The sequence below is a fragment of the Chiloscyllium punctatum genome, chromosome 37 (genome assembly GCF_047496795.1).
Source record: "Chiloscyllium punctatum isolate Juve2018m chromosome 37, sChiPun1.3, whole genome shotgun sequence".
Lineage (NCBI taxonomy): Eukaryota > Metazoa > Chordata > Chondrichthyes > Orectolobiformes > Hemiscylliidae > Chiloscyllium > Chiloscyllium punctatum.
The window spans coordinates 40370897-40386338 of NC_092775.1; the positions used below are offsets into that span (position 1 = coordinate 40370897).

The window sequence follows — 15442 nt, forward strand, 5'->3', positions numbered from 1 at the left end:
CAGCAGATACACAGGAATACAACCATCTGCAAATTCCTCTCCAAGCCATTCATCATCCTGACGTTGAAATGTATCTCTTTTCTTTCAGTGAAGCTGGCTCAAAATCCTGAAACCCTTTCTCTAATGGCATTTTGATATGAGCTACACCAAATGGACTGCAGCAGTTAAAGAAGGCAGCTCACCACCACCTTCTCAAGGGCAACTAGAGATGGACAATAACAAAACTGACATGGAATCAAAGAGTCATAGAGCTGTACTGCATGGAAACAGACCCTTCAGTCCAACTCATCCATGCTGACCAGATATCTCAAATTAATGTAGTCCCATTTGCCAGCATTTGCAGTGACCCTTCTTCACAGCTGATAGTAGCTAGGAAAAAGTTGTTATTTTATGCAGAGGCTAAGGTGGGTGAAGGGGTAAAGATTAAATAATAGGTACTGATAGAGCCCAAAGAAAGAGAAGAACTGTTGGACAAAGTCATGAATAACAATCAGCTTGGGATAATGAATAGCTATTAATAGGGACAATAACTGGCTAATGATGGGTTGTGTGTAATAGCAGACCATGTGATAACAAGGCCTGGTTTGGAGGGGTTGGGGTAAGGACATGGGGCAAGGTGCCTCAAGTCCTAAACTTATTGAACTCAATATTGAGATGAGAAAGCTGGAGAGTTCCCAAGCAGAAAATTAGGTGCTGTTCTTCCAGCTTGCATTCAACTCCACTGGAGCACTCAGCAAGCTTGAGACAGGGATGTTGGGCTGGGAACAAAGTGGTGTGTTGAAAACAAAAAGCAAAAGCTGTAAGATGGGCAAGCAGCCCGTATTCCATGGATAAATAAAAGAAATTGTCTAGTTGTTTTGTGTTGATCTTATTCAATCAAATATGTTTAATCAAATGGTGCCAGAATGATGATATAACCACCTACAGAAGAAAAATGGTATTAAGGAAAGTTTAAATTATAACTATTGGAACATGTCAAAGTGTAAGAAGTGTAACTCTGATTAAAAAGAATGTTCAAGTTCAGTAAGGTTAAACAGAAGAGGGTAGAGACTAATGTAATGCAGGAAGTAATTTGAAAGAGCATTCCAGCTGAAGATGTGAAAGATTGAGATGGATGCTGAAGACATCTAGAGATGACTTGAGATGGAGCCATTTGTACATGAGGTAGAAGGCAAACAGTCTTTGTGCTTATCTGAAATATCAGATACCAGCAAGACAGATAAGTGTACAATTTATCCAACCCACCATGACAGATCAACTTAGTAAGCCCAACCCTATTCCAAAATCGATCATAGGAAAAACGTAGTAGATTCTTTGAGGTACATGAATTCTTAATAGATAAGCACAAATGGAACGGATAAACATAACTGTTACACTATTCCATCATTTGTTTCCATCACTCAGTGGGTGTGCTTTTGTTCCTGTTTGGACTCTTAAACTGATGGTGTTGGACAAATAATAAAATGTCAGTTCCTGTCATCTGGTTATCGTTGACTTTACAACTTACTGTATTTTTAGAGGGAAATAATTTCTGTGAAGTAATGTATGCAAGATAACAGACTGGAGGCGAAGAAGGGGAATTAAATGAAAAGGCAACAATAGGTTCTGAAGGGGCAAAGGAGAAACAGTCATGTGTTCCACACTGAGTTGACATTATTAGAAATATTGAGGGAAGGTATGATAATGCTAAGACTAAAATAGTCTGTTGAGTTCTGCAAGGAATTTGTGCAATCTGAAGGAATTCCTACCTTGGCGATCCAGTTTGGTTCATTACATGGTTGTTCTGCACTGCAGCCAGGTCATTTACTAGTGTTGACTTTTTTCTCTCCATTCCTGATCCATCTCAGTACTTGTTATCAATCCCTTGGTTTCTTTCCTCAGAGTCAGATGCCTGGTGAACACTTTGATCACTGCATCAGAAAACCTCTTATCTGACTGGTAGAAATTTTCTTTATTCTGCTGCACAACTCCATCCCCCCTGCTTTCTGTTGCTTTAAGTAGTGGTTAATCTGCTTTCCCAATTATCAAACTGGCATCTCATCAAACTTAATTAAATTAGACCTTGCCATGAAAATGGCCAATCTTCTTTGGGTAGGCAAAATTTGTGTGACGAGGTATAGGGATAATAATTCAAATATTACACCTTGGAATCAAAGAAGACACCTTGGAATTTGGATGTTTCCAAATTTTGGACAGGTGGTTCAAGCTTTGAGAAGGTGGGGTCAAACTAAGTTGGTGGTGCCAAAAGTCACCGAATAACATGGCACATTACCTAACCAAATAATTCAGGTAAAATCTTTTTAGGCTGTGTGCCAAATTTGATGGATGGAAAATTGTTAAAATGTCCAATTTGTGTGGACTGCAGATTTCCAGGTAGCTGGATTTGAAGTCCCTCCCCATAAGTCTTTTTCTGGTACATTGATAACATCATCTGTACTGCTTCGCTGTCTTGTCCAGAATTGGAAAAAAAAATCAATTTCACTGTAACTTCTATTCTGCTCTCACCTTCACCTGGTCTTTCTCCAACTCCTCCCTTGCCTTCTTTGCCACCTCTGTTTCCATTTTTGGAGATAGGCTTGCTGTTGATATCCACCACAAACCCACCAATTTCCACAGTTACCATGACTAATCATCCTCAAACCCTGCTTCCTCTAAAGACTCTATTCCATTATCTCAATATCTGTATCTCCATCGCATCTGTTCTGATGATGCAAACTTCCACAGACAGCATCAGAACTGTCCATCTTTTTCCTCAACCAAGGATTCCCCATCACCTTGGTTGGCAGGGCCCTCAGCCACGTCCAATCAATTTCCTGCACTTCTGCCCTCACCCCTTCTCTTCTCTCTCACAACACTGATAAGGTTCCCTGGTCCTCACATTCCACCCCATGAACATCCACATCCAAATCCAAAGGATCATAAGCCACCATTTCCACCACCTACTGCAGGATGCCACCACCAGACATGTATTTCCCTTCCCTCCCTTGTTAGTCTTCCAAAAGGACCGTTCCATGCGGGATACCCTGGTCTACTCTTCCTCCACTCCCAATACCTCCTCACACCTTCACCGCAATTTCCCATATAATCATAGAAGGTGTAACACCTGCCCATTTACTTCCTCCCTCGTCACTATCCAAGGCCCCAGACAAACCTTCCAGGTGAAGCAGTGATTTACCTGCACTTCACTCAATCTAGTCTATTGTATTTGTTGCTCACAATGTGGTCTCCTCTACTTTGAGGAGACAAAGTGCAGACTGGGTGATCCCTTTGCAGAACATTTATGTTCTGCCCACAAAAACGACCCTGAGTTTCCGGTTGCCTGTCACTTCAGCACACCACCATGATCCCTGCCAACGTCCCTGTCTCAGGCTTGCTGCAGTGCTCCAGTGAAGCTGGAAGAACAGCATTTTATATTCCATTTGGGGACCCTGCAGCCTTTAGGGTCTGAGCACCTTTTTCTGTGTTCTCACCCCCACACACCAGGCCTTGTCTTCCACATGAGCTGCCTTCACCACAGGCTGCTTATTTTTACTCATTAATGGTCTTGATTAGCAGCTTTCCTTTCTCCCTGGCTCACCATTATCCATCACTTAGTCTGTCCAACTGCTGTTCTCCCCCTCTCCACCTATTGTTTACTCTTCCTGCATCCTGTCTTCAGCATACACCAACTTTTTCTGAGCTACAATCAGTTCTGAAGAAGAGTCACTGGACCCAAAATGTTGTGTCTTGTTAACTCTGCCTTCTCTCCACAGACGCTGCCAGACCTGATCAGATTCTCCAATTATTTGTTTTTGATTCATTCCTAACCATACTAATTCTGCTCAAATAGCCATACAGTCCTGATAGTACTTGAGGAATGCTCCATGGTACCTGAAGAATGTTAGTTTTCTAGCTGATGCAGAGAGGAAAAAGGTTGGACATTCATGTCTTTACATTGCTATATGATTTTAAGAATGTGAGCATGTAGCCTTGGTTCTGCATCTAAACAAGGAGGCCAGGGTAGCCTCTGAATTAAGTTGTGTTCTTTTCCACAACACATTCAACTTCAATTTACATTAAACCCTAGGCTGTGACCTTCTCAAACTGGAAGGTGCGAGCATGCAACAGCAAACCAAAGGAAGATAGAAAGGAAAAGCACTGATTTTCTCTTACAGCTGCTCAATGAATCATTGGACCTTCAGGCTCAGTGTATGTACTGGGCATTGAGACCATTTCCTAGTGCATGCTTCACCCAACAGGCTGGTAGTGTTTAAAACAGTAGTTCCACTGTAAATGTTGGCTTCCTGTAGTAACTTGTGACCAATTAATGTGGGACAAGAATTTTATAAAGTTAAATTAAGAATATATCATGTTCCTTTTGTAAAGGCTGGGACCTGATTAAAATTGTCATTTTAAAGAAAAACTTTCACCTTGTTCTTTCTGCTTTGAAAAGACCAATGCTGCCAACAATCAGAAAATACATGCTACTGTTTGTTATGCGAATAGAATGAGACCTGTTTATTCAGCACAATAAACGTTAATGCTCCATTCAGATCCATCAGTAAAAGACTGGGTTTAACACTGACTTCTTTGCTTATTAATTTATAATGTATTTCATGAAGCTACTAAATAATCAATAAGTTTATAAATAAATTACTGCATAATGAAAGGACTTACTCTGCAACAACCATGAGATATGATTGTGGTACAGTTACAGTAATGTCTGTAATGTTGGTCTATCTCAGATTTGTATTTCTTGAGTACACTAATAATGTATCCACCTTTTTCCCTATTAATAAAGCTCAAAAGATATCTTCCGAACAATTTTATTTACTTCTTTGAGTTATCAGTAAAATTTATCATAAATGTCAGGTATCTACTTAAATGGACTATTTTCACCAGTGCATGAATTTTGACTAAAAAGACCACATAGACTTACATTTTATACATACCCTTAATTTACTTTTGGAACAGTATGCAGTGGGGAACATTGCTTTAAAATCCTTAGACGCTTTGACATAGTTTATCAGACAAGTACAGTATCGTAGTGTCACACGGATATCACAGTTCCATACCACTACATGCATACAGAGACACTGATTTTCACAGAAACAGTTATTAAATCATAAAACACAACAATTAAAAGACTTATGTAATAAAATTTACAACTAAAACATAACTTTAGGAGATACAATTAACAGTGACTGATTCAGAAATTATAATGTCAAGTCTTTCAACTCTTAATAGGACAGCAATGATTATTCAGTCTGGTGGTAGGTAAACCCAGTTTTAGTTTGATGAAATATTGAAATGTAATATAGATTACTGTCACTGCCCTTTGCTGAAAAAGGCAAATTCCTTCATAGTTTATTAGAATGTCATGCTTATGGTCAAAAATGGGGTATGTCTGACCATAGATCAAATGTAAAAGTGATGTGATATGAAGTAAAGACTGTTTAGATTGAATAATTTGCAATTTACCACTCACAATATTGAATAAACTTTGCAATCCAGATAACACTGGCATCAGGAGATTCAGTCTCACTGTTCGCGAATACCATGTGAGAAAACAGATAGAACAACATGAATTTATTCACTAAGAAAAAATAATGCCTTTTTTGAGTGTCATTTGTCTACATAAACATAACCAGCAGAAACAGTCATTTTTCTTATGGATGCCAAAGAACTACTGACAATGATAACTCTATGACAGATAGATATATACAGGTCAAAACCAAACATCTAGTCTGAGGTGTCAATGGAAAAGGTGAAGAAACTCTCTTTCACTCAAAACTGCAAAGTTGCATGTAACCATGGATACCAAGTCCCCAAATATTTTATAGTATTGCTATTAATTGTTTATAAATTTGAAGCTCAAGTTGGTTTCCAAACAGTCCCAGTTTATATATATGTGATTACATCAGCACAGTTTGGTGTTACAGAACCACTGTAGAATGTCACAGTATTTATTGAAATAATGTCAGCATTTTAAAATTAATTGCAGCCATTTCATCATTTAGTTCTGACAAAGGCTGATAAATTGGCACAGCTTTGTAATCGGCATAAAGTATGAATGGAACAAATCAGAAAATCTTATATTAAAAACGATGCCTCAAGAGAATTACCATATGAGGTGAACTTTCTCACATTTTTAACAATTGTGCTCTGGCACCAATTATGTAACATTGGTTTGAGGTTCAGATTCATATAATAATCATGCAGTTCCAAATAGGTTGGCAGATCTGTAACTTTCCACTTGTGTTCTACATTGTGGGAATTATCCTGACTTTGTTTGTCAGCAGTGTAGGTCTTATCTTTCTTGTGCAATATGCTGGCCTCATGGAAGGGGATAGCCAACACATGAGCATTGTTGATGGCCTTTATTGTATAAATTATTATGCCAAGCTTCTTAGCTTGGAATTGATTAGGTAGGTGGATACCTTGCTTGTGTCTGCAATGTTTGATAAACAAGCTGAATAGCCATTGTTGTGGAGGGTTATGTTTTTGGTAATTTAGAAAAGAAATGGAGTCATGAGACAAAAGTGAAAAACTTGGAAGTGCTTGACAACTGCTGCAAAGACAAATTTTAATGTCAAGGATTATGAGATCAAAAAACATAATTTTATATAAAGATATTTGATTGTGTATTCACTATATGTTTTCCCTTGAAAAGTCAATAGATTTGAAAAAAAAGAATCAGCTTGGTATTTATGGAAATATGCTGTGTATTGCAGTTCAAGGAGGCTTGTTTCTCTCACATTATTTCAGCTACCTTTTGATTTCTTCATTATCATGCCACACAATCTCTCTGCTGGCAAGAGAGCTGTGTTGTGTTCTTTTACCCTTTCCGCATCCATAGAAAGCAGGTTGTTATATGATAACATTAACTACATGACATCTAATAGATTTGGTGACCTTTAGCCAGCATGCAGTCAGTTGTGAAAATCAATTAACAATTCTCTCTCAAACAGTACTCTAAGAAATTAATTTACTTACATAATTTAACAAAAGATTTTTTTTTGCTTCTAACTCAGTAATTCATGATACAAAACATAATTTTGTTTTACTTAGTTGCCCTTATATAAATTTTGCTAAAATACTGATAATGTTTATTTGAACAGAAAAATAGACTATTCTGCAACACATGCAGGTCATGTGACCACTCCATACATCTGATACTCATAGAGCCAAGAAGATGGCGAATGTGAAAATGCAGAGGTACTCCAAACGTCTGCACTTGAAAATAAAATGCTTCACTACTTCTTCCTTACAATGATTTCCACTGCCTTGGCTGTGTGCTGTAAATATGAGCAGTACCAATTTGTGATATTATTCTTTAAAGTCACAGCTATGTGTTACATATATTTTAATAAACAGCAAACTAAGGTTTTGCAGCTGGGAATACATTTTACAAGTTGTGGTGTATCAGAAGATCATCATATGAATAAGCTAGCAAGTGGTAATTGTTATCCTGAATACAATGAGACCTTAACCCATTTGCAGCCACCAGGCAGTAGTTTGCACGCTTGTGTTCCTAGGTATGGAACATTAATTAATTGGGATTGCTGCTCTTTCTTCACTGGCTAATGTATTTTATCTGGAGCTCTTGCATTCAAAGCAGAGACAACAGACATTTTATCTTGTACAAGGTGCTTCCAAGACAAGGCACAAGAGAGATCTACCACTATTGTCCTAACATGATCTGTCTTAAGTGTAATCATTTAGTAATGACAACCTTTTAGACAATTCACTCTTTCCTAATTGCATTTTATCCATTCAATTCCATACTATTGACTATTTTCAATTGTGCTTTCACTCAGGAACTCTGAGAGACCTAACATATCAGTTGTATACTGGCTGTTTTAAAAAAATCTGTTACTGGAAAAATAGGAACATCAGAGCAGGAGTAAGATGTTCAGCACCTTTAAGATTTTCCACCATTCAACTGGACCATAACTAAACTGCACCTCAAACTCACTTGTCCATCTTTGCTCCATATGCCCAACAAAAATCCATTAATCACAGTCTTAAAACTGAATAATAGGCAAAACAAAACGTAATTAAGTTGCTTGCTGTGATATTTCAGGACATGATTAGCATTTTTACCACTTTCATAATCATTCTGTGTTTGAATTAAATCTTTCAAATGGCCTGGTACACTACACAGTACTTGGATTTTCTTCATTTTTTTATTGCTGTCTCTTTCAGTCGATTTCTCAGTGAACTTCAGCAGAATAAGAGCAGTGCAGCATTGTGAAATCCTGCTCCAGTCATTAGGTTGTGGAATTGTGTTAAATAGGTTGAAATAAATTATTTGTATGGACATTAGGCATGCACTCTTTTCTCCAGAATTTCTTTACTTTGCAAAACATTTGTTATCTTTAGTAGAATGAGGGATATTGTTTGACTGTTCCAGATTTTAAAGTTTCCCATCAGCAACAGGTCTTGACAATAAAAAGGGAAATAGTAGTGATGCTAAGTAAATGTACAAAATACTTAATAAATTCTTTGAAACAAGGGACATAGATTCCAAGTGCCCAACAGAACAATTCAATTCTAAGCAAAGCAAATTGCAGAAAGAGTAGTTTTCCAAGTGAGTGTTTGGCAAGTGGATGGAGTTCTCTTTGCTTTTGAAAGACAGCAAACTAATTTGTTTCAAGGGCGAGTTGCACCAGTAGGACTCACATTTAACATAATTTGTATCTTTTGACAAATTTCATGAGAATATAAAAGTCAAAATTCCTATTATTGTATTCCTTTATCTGCAATTCCATTCGTGATTGGTACAACTGGTATCTAATACCAATTACTGATAGTCTTTAAGTTCCATGTGCAGAATGGTGACACATTGATTAGAATTAATGAAGAGTCCACATCTCAGCAGGAGGGCCTGTTAGCAGATGAACAGAATTATATATTCCATACTGATATGACAGTAATTTAAGAAAAAAATGATTATACTATTAATCTTTTGAAACAGTTATTATATACAATTGAATGCCACATTCTAGACAATAGTTTTATATAATATGTAAACAACCACTTGGATGTTTATATATTATCAATGCATGGACAAATACATATCAAGTAACACATGGACATGTTTGAGAAATGAAAATCGGAAATGTATTTGTGGTTTTCTTCTCCATACTAATTATGCTTTGTGTTGAGGTTAGATGAAACTATTATATGTGTAACCTCTTTTAGCTTTGCAGGAAACCAACATTTAAATGTCCTACGAACTTGGACTGATATTTGTTGTAGAGGTAACTTTCATACTGCTACACTTATAACTGCTCTGTGAAAGAGCCAGCAGAGGTACAGTGGGCCAAACAGTTCTCCTCCATGCTGTATGTTTTTGAAATTCAGAGGACTCTTTAATTCCATTATAGTAAATGTTTAGAACTGAAGACAATATTTTGCAACAAGATTACTGTACCAAAAATAAAACTTTAACATTTTCAAAGTGCGAGTGTTTAATCATTTATATCTATACTTTCTTTACCAGCCAGAATGAAAAAATAAGCATTATTCCATTGTTAAAAATAAATCTTTCATTTAAAACTGTAAACTTTAAATCTGGTAAACTTGCTAAGATTGATTTGGTATTATACTTTGAAAATAAAGTCTATGATTATATTCTTTACATGGAAACCTATATGAAATTTTATATGGTATTTTGTACTTTCCAAGCCTAGTTTACAATACAGTTATGTCAAAGTTATGAAGGCATTTCTACATGGGCATTATGCTTAGCTATTCAGAATGAGACACATTTATGCATATACTTCATCTCTAGAAAACAATCTAGCAGCAATAATAACATTAACAAAAATGGTAACGTTGGATTTGTTTTGTTACAGATAGTTAGAACTTTCATAGCAGAATCTTTTCTTATTTGATAGATACATAAATCTACTTCATATGTATGAAGACAATTCCAATCACTGCACTGTATCCTATCAATTTGATAGTGAGGTTCCATGATGGCATAGGTGGTTTAATATAAGTCTTTTAACTGGTGCAACTCACCCCCCCAACCCCACACCACAAACATTTTATTTTCCTGATTAATAATTTAGGACCCATGTTGTAATATTTGAATATTTAAAGAACTCTTCGGCTTCAAAAATACATTTTTACTTTGCATGACATCTACAATATTGACTTTAGTCAGTTTTTAAAGCTAACTGTTAGCTAAAAACCATGATTAAAGAAATACATGGAAGTGAAGAATAGTTCTTAATATGCACTATTTTTGGAATAAACTACAATTTTAAAAAATCACGTAACATTATTAATTCTGGTGCAGAAATGTTGATGCATTCCTTAAAGGGTTAATTAAGGAAATTGAGCAAATAATGTACTACAGTTTCACAACCAAAAGAGCCTAATCTGAACTAAAGTAAGCACATTTGTAGTGGGTGCATCTTCCTTCTTTGCTTTAAAGATTATTTGTATCCATTAGACAAATCATATGATACAATAATGGTATCCAATGTGGTTCAGTTATGCAACCAGAATCTTGAAATGAATTCCAGGCAGTGCCCTTCAAAGGATATCTCTATGATTCAGAATGTATTTCTGAAACATTCTTCCATTTGCAAACAAATACTTTCTGCATGTCTCTGAGAGATCTTTATACTTAAACTGTGTGGTCAGACTTTGTATTCTTCCATAGTTATTGGAAAGATAGAAGGGATTCAGGAACAAAAAAGAATAATGTGATAAAATTCTGATAGTATGAGTTAACAGTACTTTGCAGATATTTTTTCTGTTCCTCAGTGCTATGTTCGATGGACAGGACCTTTACATTTTAGTCAATGTTCTCAGGTTCCCTTCCATTAAACTTTCCTTTAAAGGTAACACTGGCTCATTTGAAATAGTTTTCCATGCCATGCAAAAAATACAAAGCTCTTATTTTTTTAGAGGGTATGCAATTTCATTTCACAATTCCAGCTTAGACAACAGCCTGGCAGATCCAAACTTCAGATGTTGTCATCATATACAGTGGAACAGCCACTTTCACCATATGTCACATGAATCTCTGGTGAGATGTGGTTGTCTAACTTGTTACCTTCTTGGGTCCCACTTTTCTTAACTCTATCCATTACACCTTCCAAACTGTACATGCAATTTTGTCCAAAATGTTTTGCTGAAGAAGCCACACCAGAATCTTCTAAATAATTTCCACCCTGTCGGGAGACAGCATCCTTCTTACTTGGACAGTCGCTGTTGATGGTATGGTAGATGAGATCTGTTGGTCCAGATGGGTTCCTTCCATCGAGTGATTGATCTTCTTCATCACTATCTGCGTCAATGTATTTCTTCACTCCATCGTCATGGAAAGTAAAAGTCACTGGCGCAATGTTTTCTGGAGGTTTCATTCCAGATGAAGAACAAGCTGTTGAAGCTTCTATGCCAGGTAGATATCTCTCTGTATTCAATGGGCCATCCATAGGACTCTGAGATCCACCCACAATAGGGTCTACCATTGTTGACAGAGCTGCTATATTAGTGTTGTGAACAGGATTGATATCACTTTCCATAAAGTTTACTTTGAGAGATCTAGATTTTATGGGGTTGCCCTGTCTGGAGGTGGCTTTAGCATTTTCTGTAAAGATGGTGTTGTGTTTATCTACTGCAGAGTTGTAAGCAGAGTTATTGGTATTGATGCCCAAGAGGTTCTTATTGTAACTGCCATCTAGTTTTGTGACAGATTGCATGCTCTGTGCATTATCAGCTGGCAGGATTGGTGATTCTTTATCCTGAATGTTTTCACAACCTGGATTCTCACATACTTTACTGGGGAGCATTACTGTAGGACTGTGAGTAAACTTCCCAGCATCTGGAAACTCTGTAGCACAGCTAATAAAACTGTCTATGCTAGACAGACTCCTCATATCCAGTATTCCATCTGGTGTATTTAATAATGGATCAGAGGGACCAGATACTTTCTCCATCTCTATTTGATTTTGCTTTTTCACCTTATACATCTGACTTATGTTCATATTGGGCTGTGATTGTGTCTTTGCCATTTTACTGTACATGTCCTCCAGTTTCTGTACATTTAGGTGTTGTGGGGTAATGTGTGGGCTGCGAGCATTTCCAGGAGAGCTTTGTTCTTTGTGTTTAGCTTCAGGAGATTTGTTAGAGCTGGTCTCAGACACAGATCGTTTTCCCCATTTCCACTTATTGGGTGACAGACTACTGTCCTGTAGTTTTTCACTTTTACCCATATTTTCTCCATTTTTTTCAACAACAATATCCATTAGTTCTATGCTGCGAGCAAAAGCATCTTTCATATTCATTGAGACAATACTTCCATTTCTCTTGGCCCGCTCAAGTGCCTCTCTTCGTTTTATTGCTTTTTCCTGTCTCTTCTGTTCCTTGTAGAACTCTGAGAAATTATTCACAATAATTGGGATGGGGAGAGCAATCACTAACACACCTGCAATACAACATAGTCCACCAACTATCTTGCCCAATAAGGTTTTGGGATAGATATCACCGTAGCCAACAGTTGTCATAGTAATAGTGGCCCACCAGAAAGAAGCAGGAATACTCTTGAATTTAGTGTCATCTTCATCCTTTTCAGCAAAAAATACCAAACTTGAAAAGATCATTATGCCCATGGCCAGGAACAAAATCAGCAGTCCAAGTTCATTATAACTTCGCCTGAGTGTGAATCCCAGAGACTGCAAGCCTGTTGAATGCCTGGCTAGTTTGAGAATTCGCAGTATCCTCATTATCCGGAAAATCTGAACCACTCTTCTGACATTCTGGAATTGAAGCACACTTTTGTTGGATTCTGTGAGAAATATAGTGACATAATATGGCAAAATGGCTAACAAATCAATGACATTCAGTGGACCTTTAAAGAATTTCCATTTGTTTGGTGATGACAAGAAACGCAACAGATACTCCATGGTGAACCATGCAATGCACACCGCTTCTACATGAGCCAACTGTGGGTTGTCCGTGAACTGTCCAAATTCATCCTTGTCTTGTAGTTCAGGAAGTGTATTAAGTGACAAAGCAATTGTTGATAATACAATGAAAAGTATAGATATTATTGCCAAGGTCTGAAAAAGAAAGAGAACATTTACACATTAGTGAACTCAGAGAATGATGGCATTTTTCAAATGTTTCTTTTCTATAACAGTATTTCTGAACATGTAAGAATAGATCTAATGTTGCCTGTCAATTGATTATTCTGTGCTTGTCTGGCACAGATACTTAAGTCTGCTTTTCTCATGCTTATTTTAAATTCTCTCATAATGTGTCATTAATATGGTAGACACATAAAAAGTAGTACATATTCAGAACATAAATATTCAGTTAACATATTAGAATCCAGAAATAACTGCTGGTGACAGAAGCGGCAGCCTCACTTAATTTGTTCCTTTGACCTTTTCCTTTCTAATTTATCCAGATATGGACCTGTCTGTACTGGCATAATGGGCTGGATTTCATAGTCCCTTGTGGATGTGTTTACTGTGTAGGCACTGCCTTTCGATCCATCCTTGAAATCAGCAGCCTGCCCACCATTTTTAAATAAGGGATTAATAGGAAATTGAGCTTGTTATTAAGTGAATTGATTTATATTTCTTGCTGCAAGAGCCATAGAATGAGGAAAAAGCCTGTTTTGAAAACAATTTTCTAAAGGCAGCAAGGAAGGAGGGCATTGGGGACATCCCTCAAAATAGGTGTATGCCCACCCAAATAACTCTGACTTGAGAAACATTGAAGAATGGCACAACATAGGAAAGAATGGGCTTCAAGGTTTAGCCCACCTCCCTGGCCCCTAAAGATATACACCCTCACCAAAACCCCCTCTGCTGCAAGCTGCCTAATTGCTTTGTAGCCAAGAGAGGGTTGTCATCTTGGCTCCAGTGTCTATCTTCACTCCTTCCAAGACAATCGGGTTAATTGACAACTATTGAGTGCAGTACTTGCTCCCACTGAGGTGACAGTCCAAGTCTCAGTCTATTTAGGCCATCAGCAAGACTGATCATTGTGGCTGGGCTTCTTAGGGTCTGTTGACTGCAATTCTTCCAATGGGTAATGGCTAGCAATATGCCATTCCTGTGAAATTCAGGCCAATATCATTGTTCATACCCCAGTTTCAAATAATTTAGATAAATCATTTTTATTTGTAGCTAATCATTCAGCAAGTTGAGAATTCTGTTCCAATTATTACCTTCGTTAGACTTAATTTACCACTCTTCACACATTTAATTAAAGAGATGTAATATGTCAAAAACAAGTTAACATTTTAATACTAGTCCATTCAACATTTCAGAAATTGAAGTATTTTGGACTTTACCCAATATTTGTAGAAATTTGAATAATTATCTGTTCAGGAAGGGGCTATTTAGTGCACACATTGCCATTTTTATGACAGCTCTTTGGGGACTCAATTTAATAATCTTAAAAATGGGTTGCCTGTTCAATTTGATTATCTCAGATTTAAGCTGATGTTGTGCTGTTGAATGGCTAGATATGTTGACAGGAGTGAACAGTTTGAGAAGCCAATGCAACCTCAAGCAACTTGCATTGCTAAAACAACCCTGTAGTTGCAGCAGGAGTTAACAGATGAGCAGCAAATAACTCTGACTTGAGAAACATTGAAGAATGGCACAACATAGGAAAGAATGGGCTTCAAGGTTTAGCGACACAATATTAGACGCTTTGATAAAGGAGGTAAAAAGAATGAGCAATGTCTTGCATTCACAGGGGCCAGGTGAGCAACCAGACACCTGGTCAATAGGGAGTGAGAGCAGATAGCTGTGGAAATCAATACCATTTGCCTAGCCCTGGATGTAGTGCCACAAGAAGTTCAATGCTGTTGTACTAATGATCAAGGTCTGTGACTGTACCTTCAAATGCTATATTGTACCCAGTTGTATTAGTTTCAGTCACTGCTTGAGTCTCTACACCATAATTATTTACCAAACAATAGCTGTCAAACAGGATATGCCTACAATTAGAAATAGGCAGAGTTGGTCAGTGTCAATGTACATGTAGAACATGCTGCATATTTTTGAATGTGGCACCAAAAAAAAACAATATAAATTAACAATAGAAAAGAGCTATGGGAACCACAGGTAGAGTGCAGTAAAGGAGAAAATGCCATTCCAAACAAATCTCTGGTCATAAAAACAGAGAATGCTGAAGAAACTCAGCAGGTCTGCCAGTATCCATGAAGAGAGAAATAGAATTGATGTTAACTCTGCTTCTCTATCCACAAATGCTGCCAAAACTGAATTTCTCCTGCACTCACTGCGCATATTTCAGAATTCCAGCATCCGCAGTATTTTGACTTTGAATCATCTGCTTATGACTGGTTAAATAAGAATGGAAGGCAGTGACAGTAATTCCATTCAGCTGGGTGATGGTGGTGGGGCATTGGAGGAGGATAGTGTGATCAATCCTGGTAGAAAGGTACAGAAAGGTCGAG

The 15442-nt window shown here is 37.3% G+C and overlaps 1 protein-coding gene across 3 annotated transcripts in view; it reads right to left on the reverse strand.

Moving 5' to 3' along the window:
* Positions 1-4528: 4528 nt before the first annotated feature.
* The window catches only part of kcnb1 (potassium voltage-gated channel, Shab-related subfamily, member 1), a 368666-nt gene continuing 357752 nt past the window's right edge, over positions 4529-15442 (reverse strand). For all 3 annotated transcript variants that reach the window (XM_072556636.1, XM_072556637.1, XM_072556638.1), the window contains one exon: positions 4529-13064. In XM_072556636.1, coding sequence (XP_072412737.1) covers positions 10968-13064 — 2097 coding nt within the window. In that variant the 3' untranslated portion in view covers positions 4529-10967. The remainder of the gene's footprint in view (positions 13065-15442) is intronic.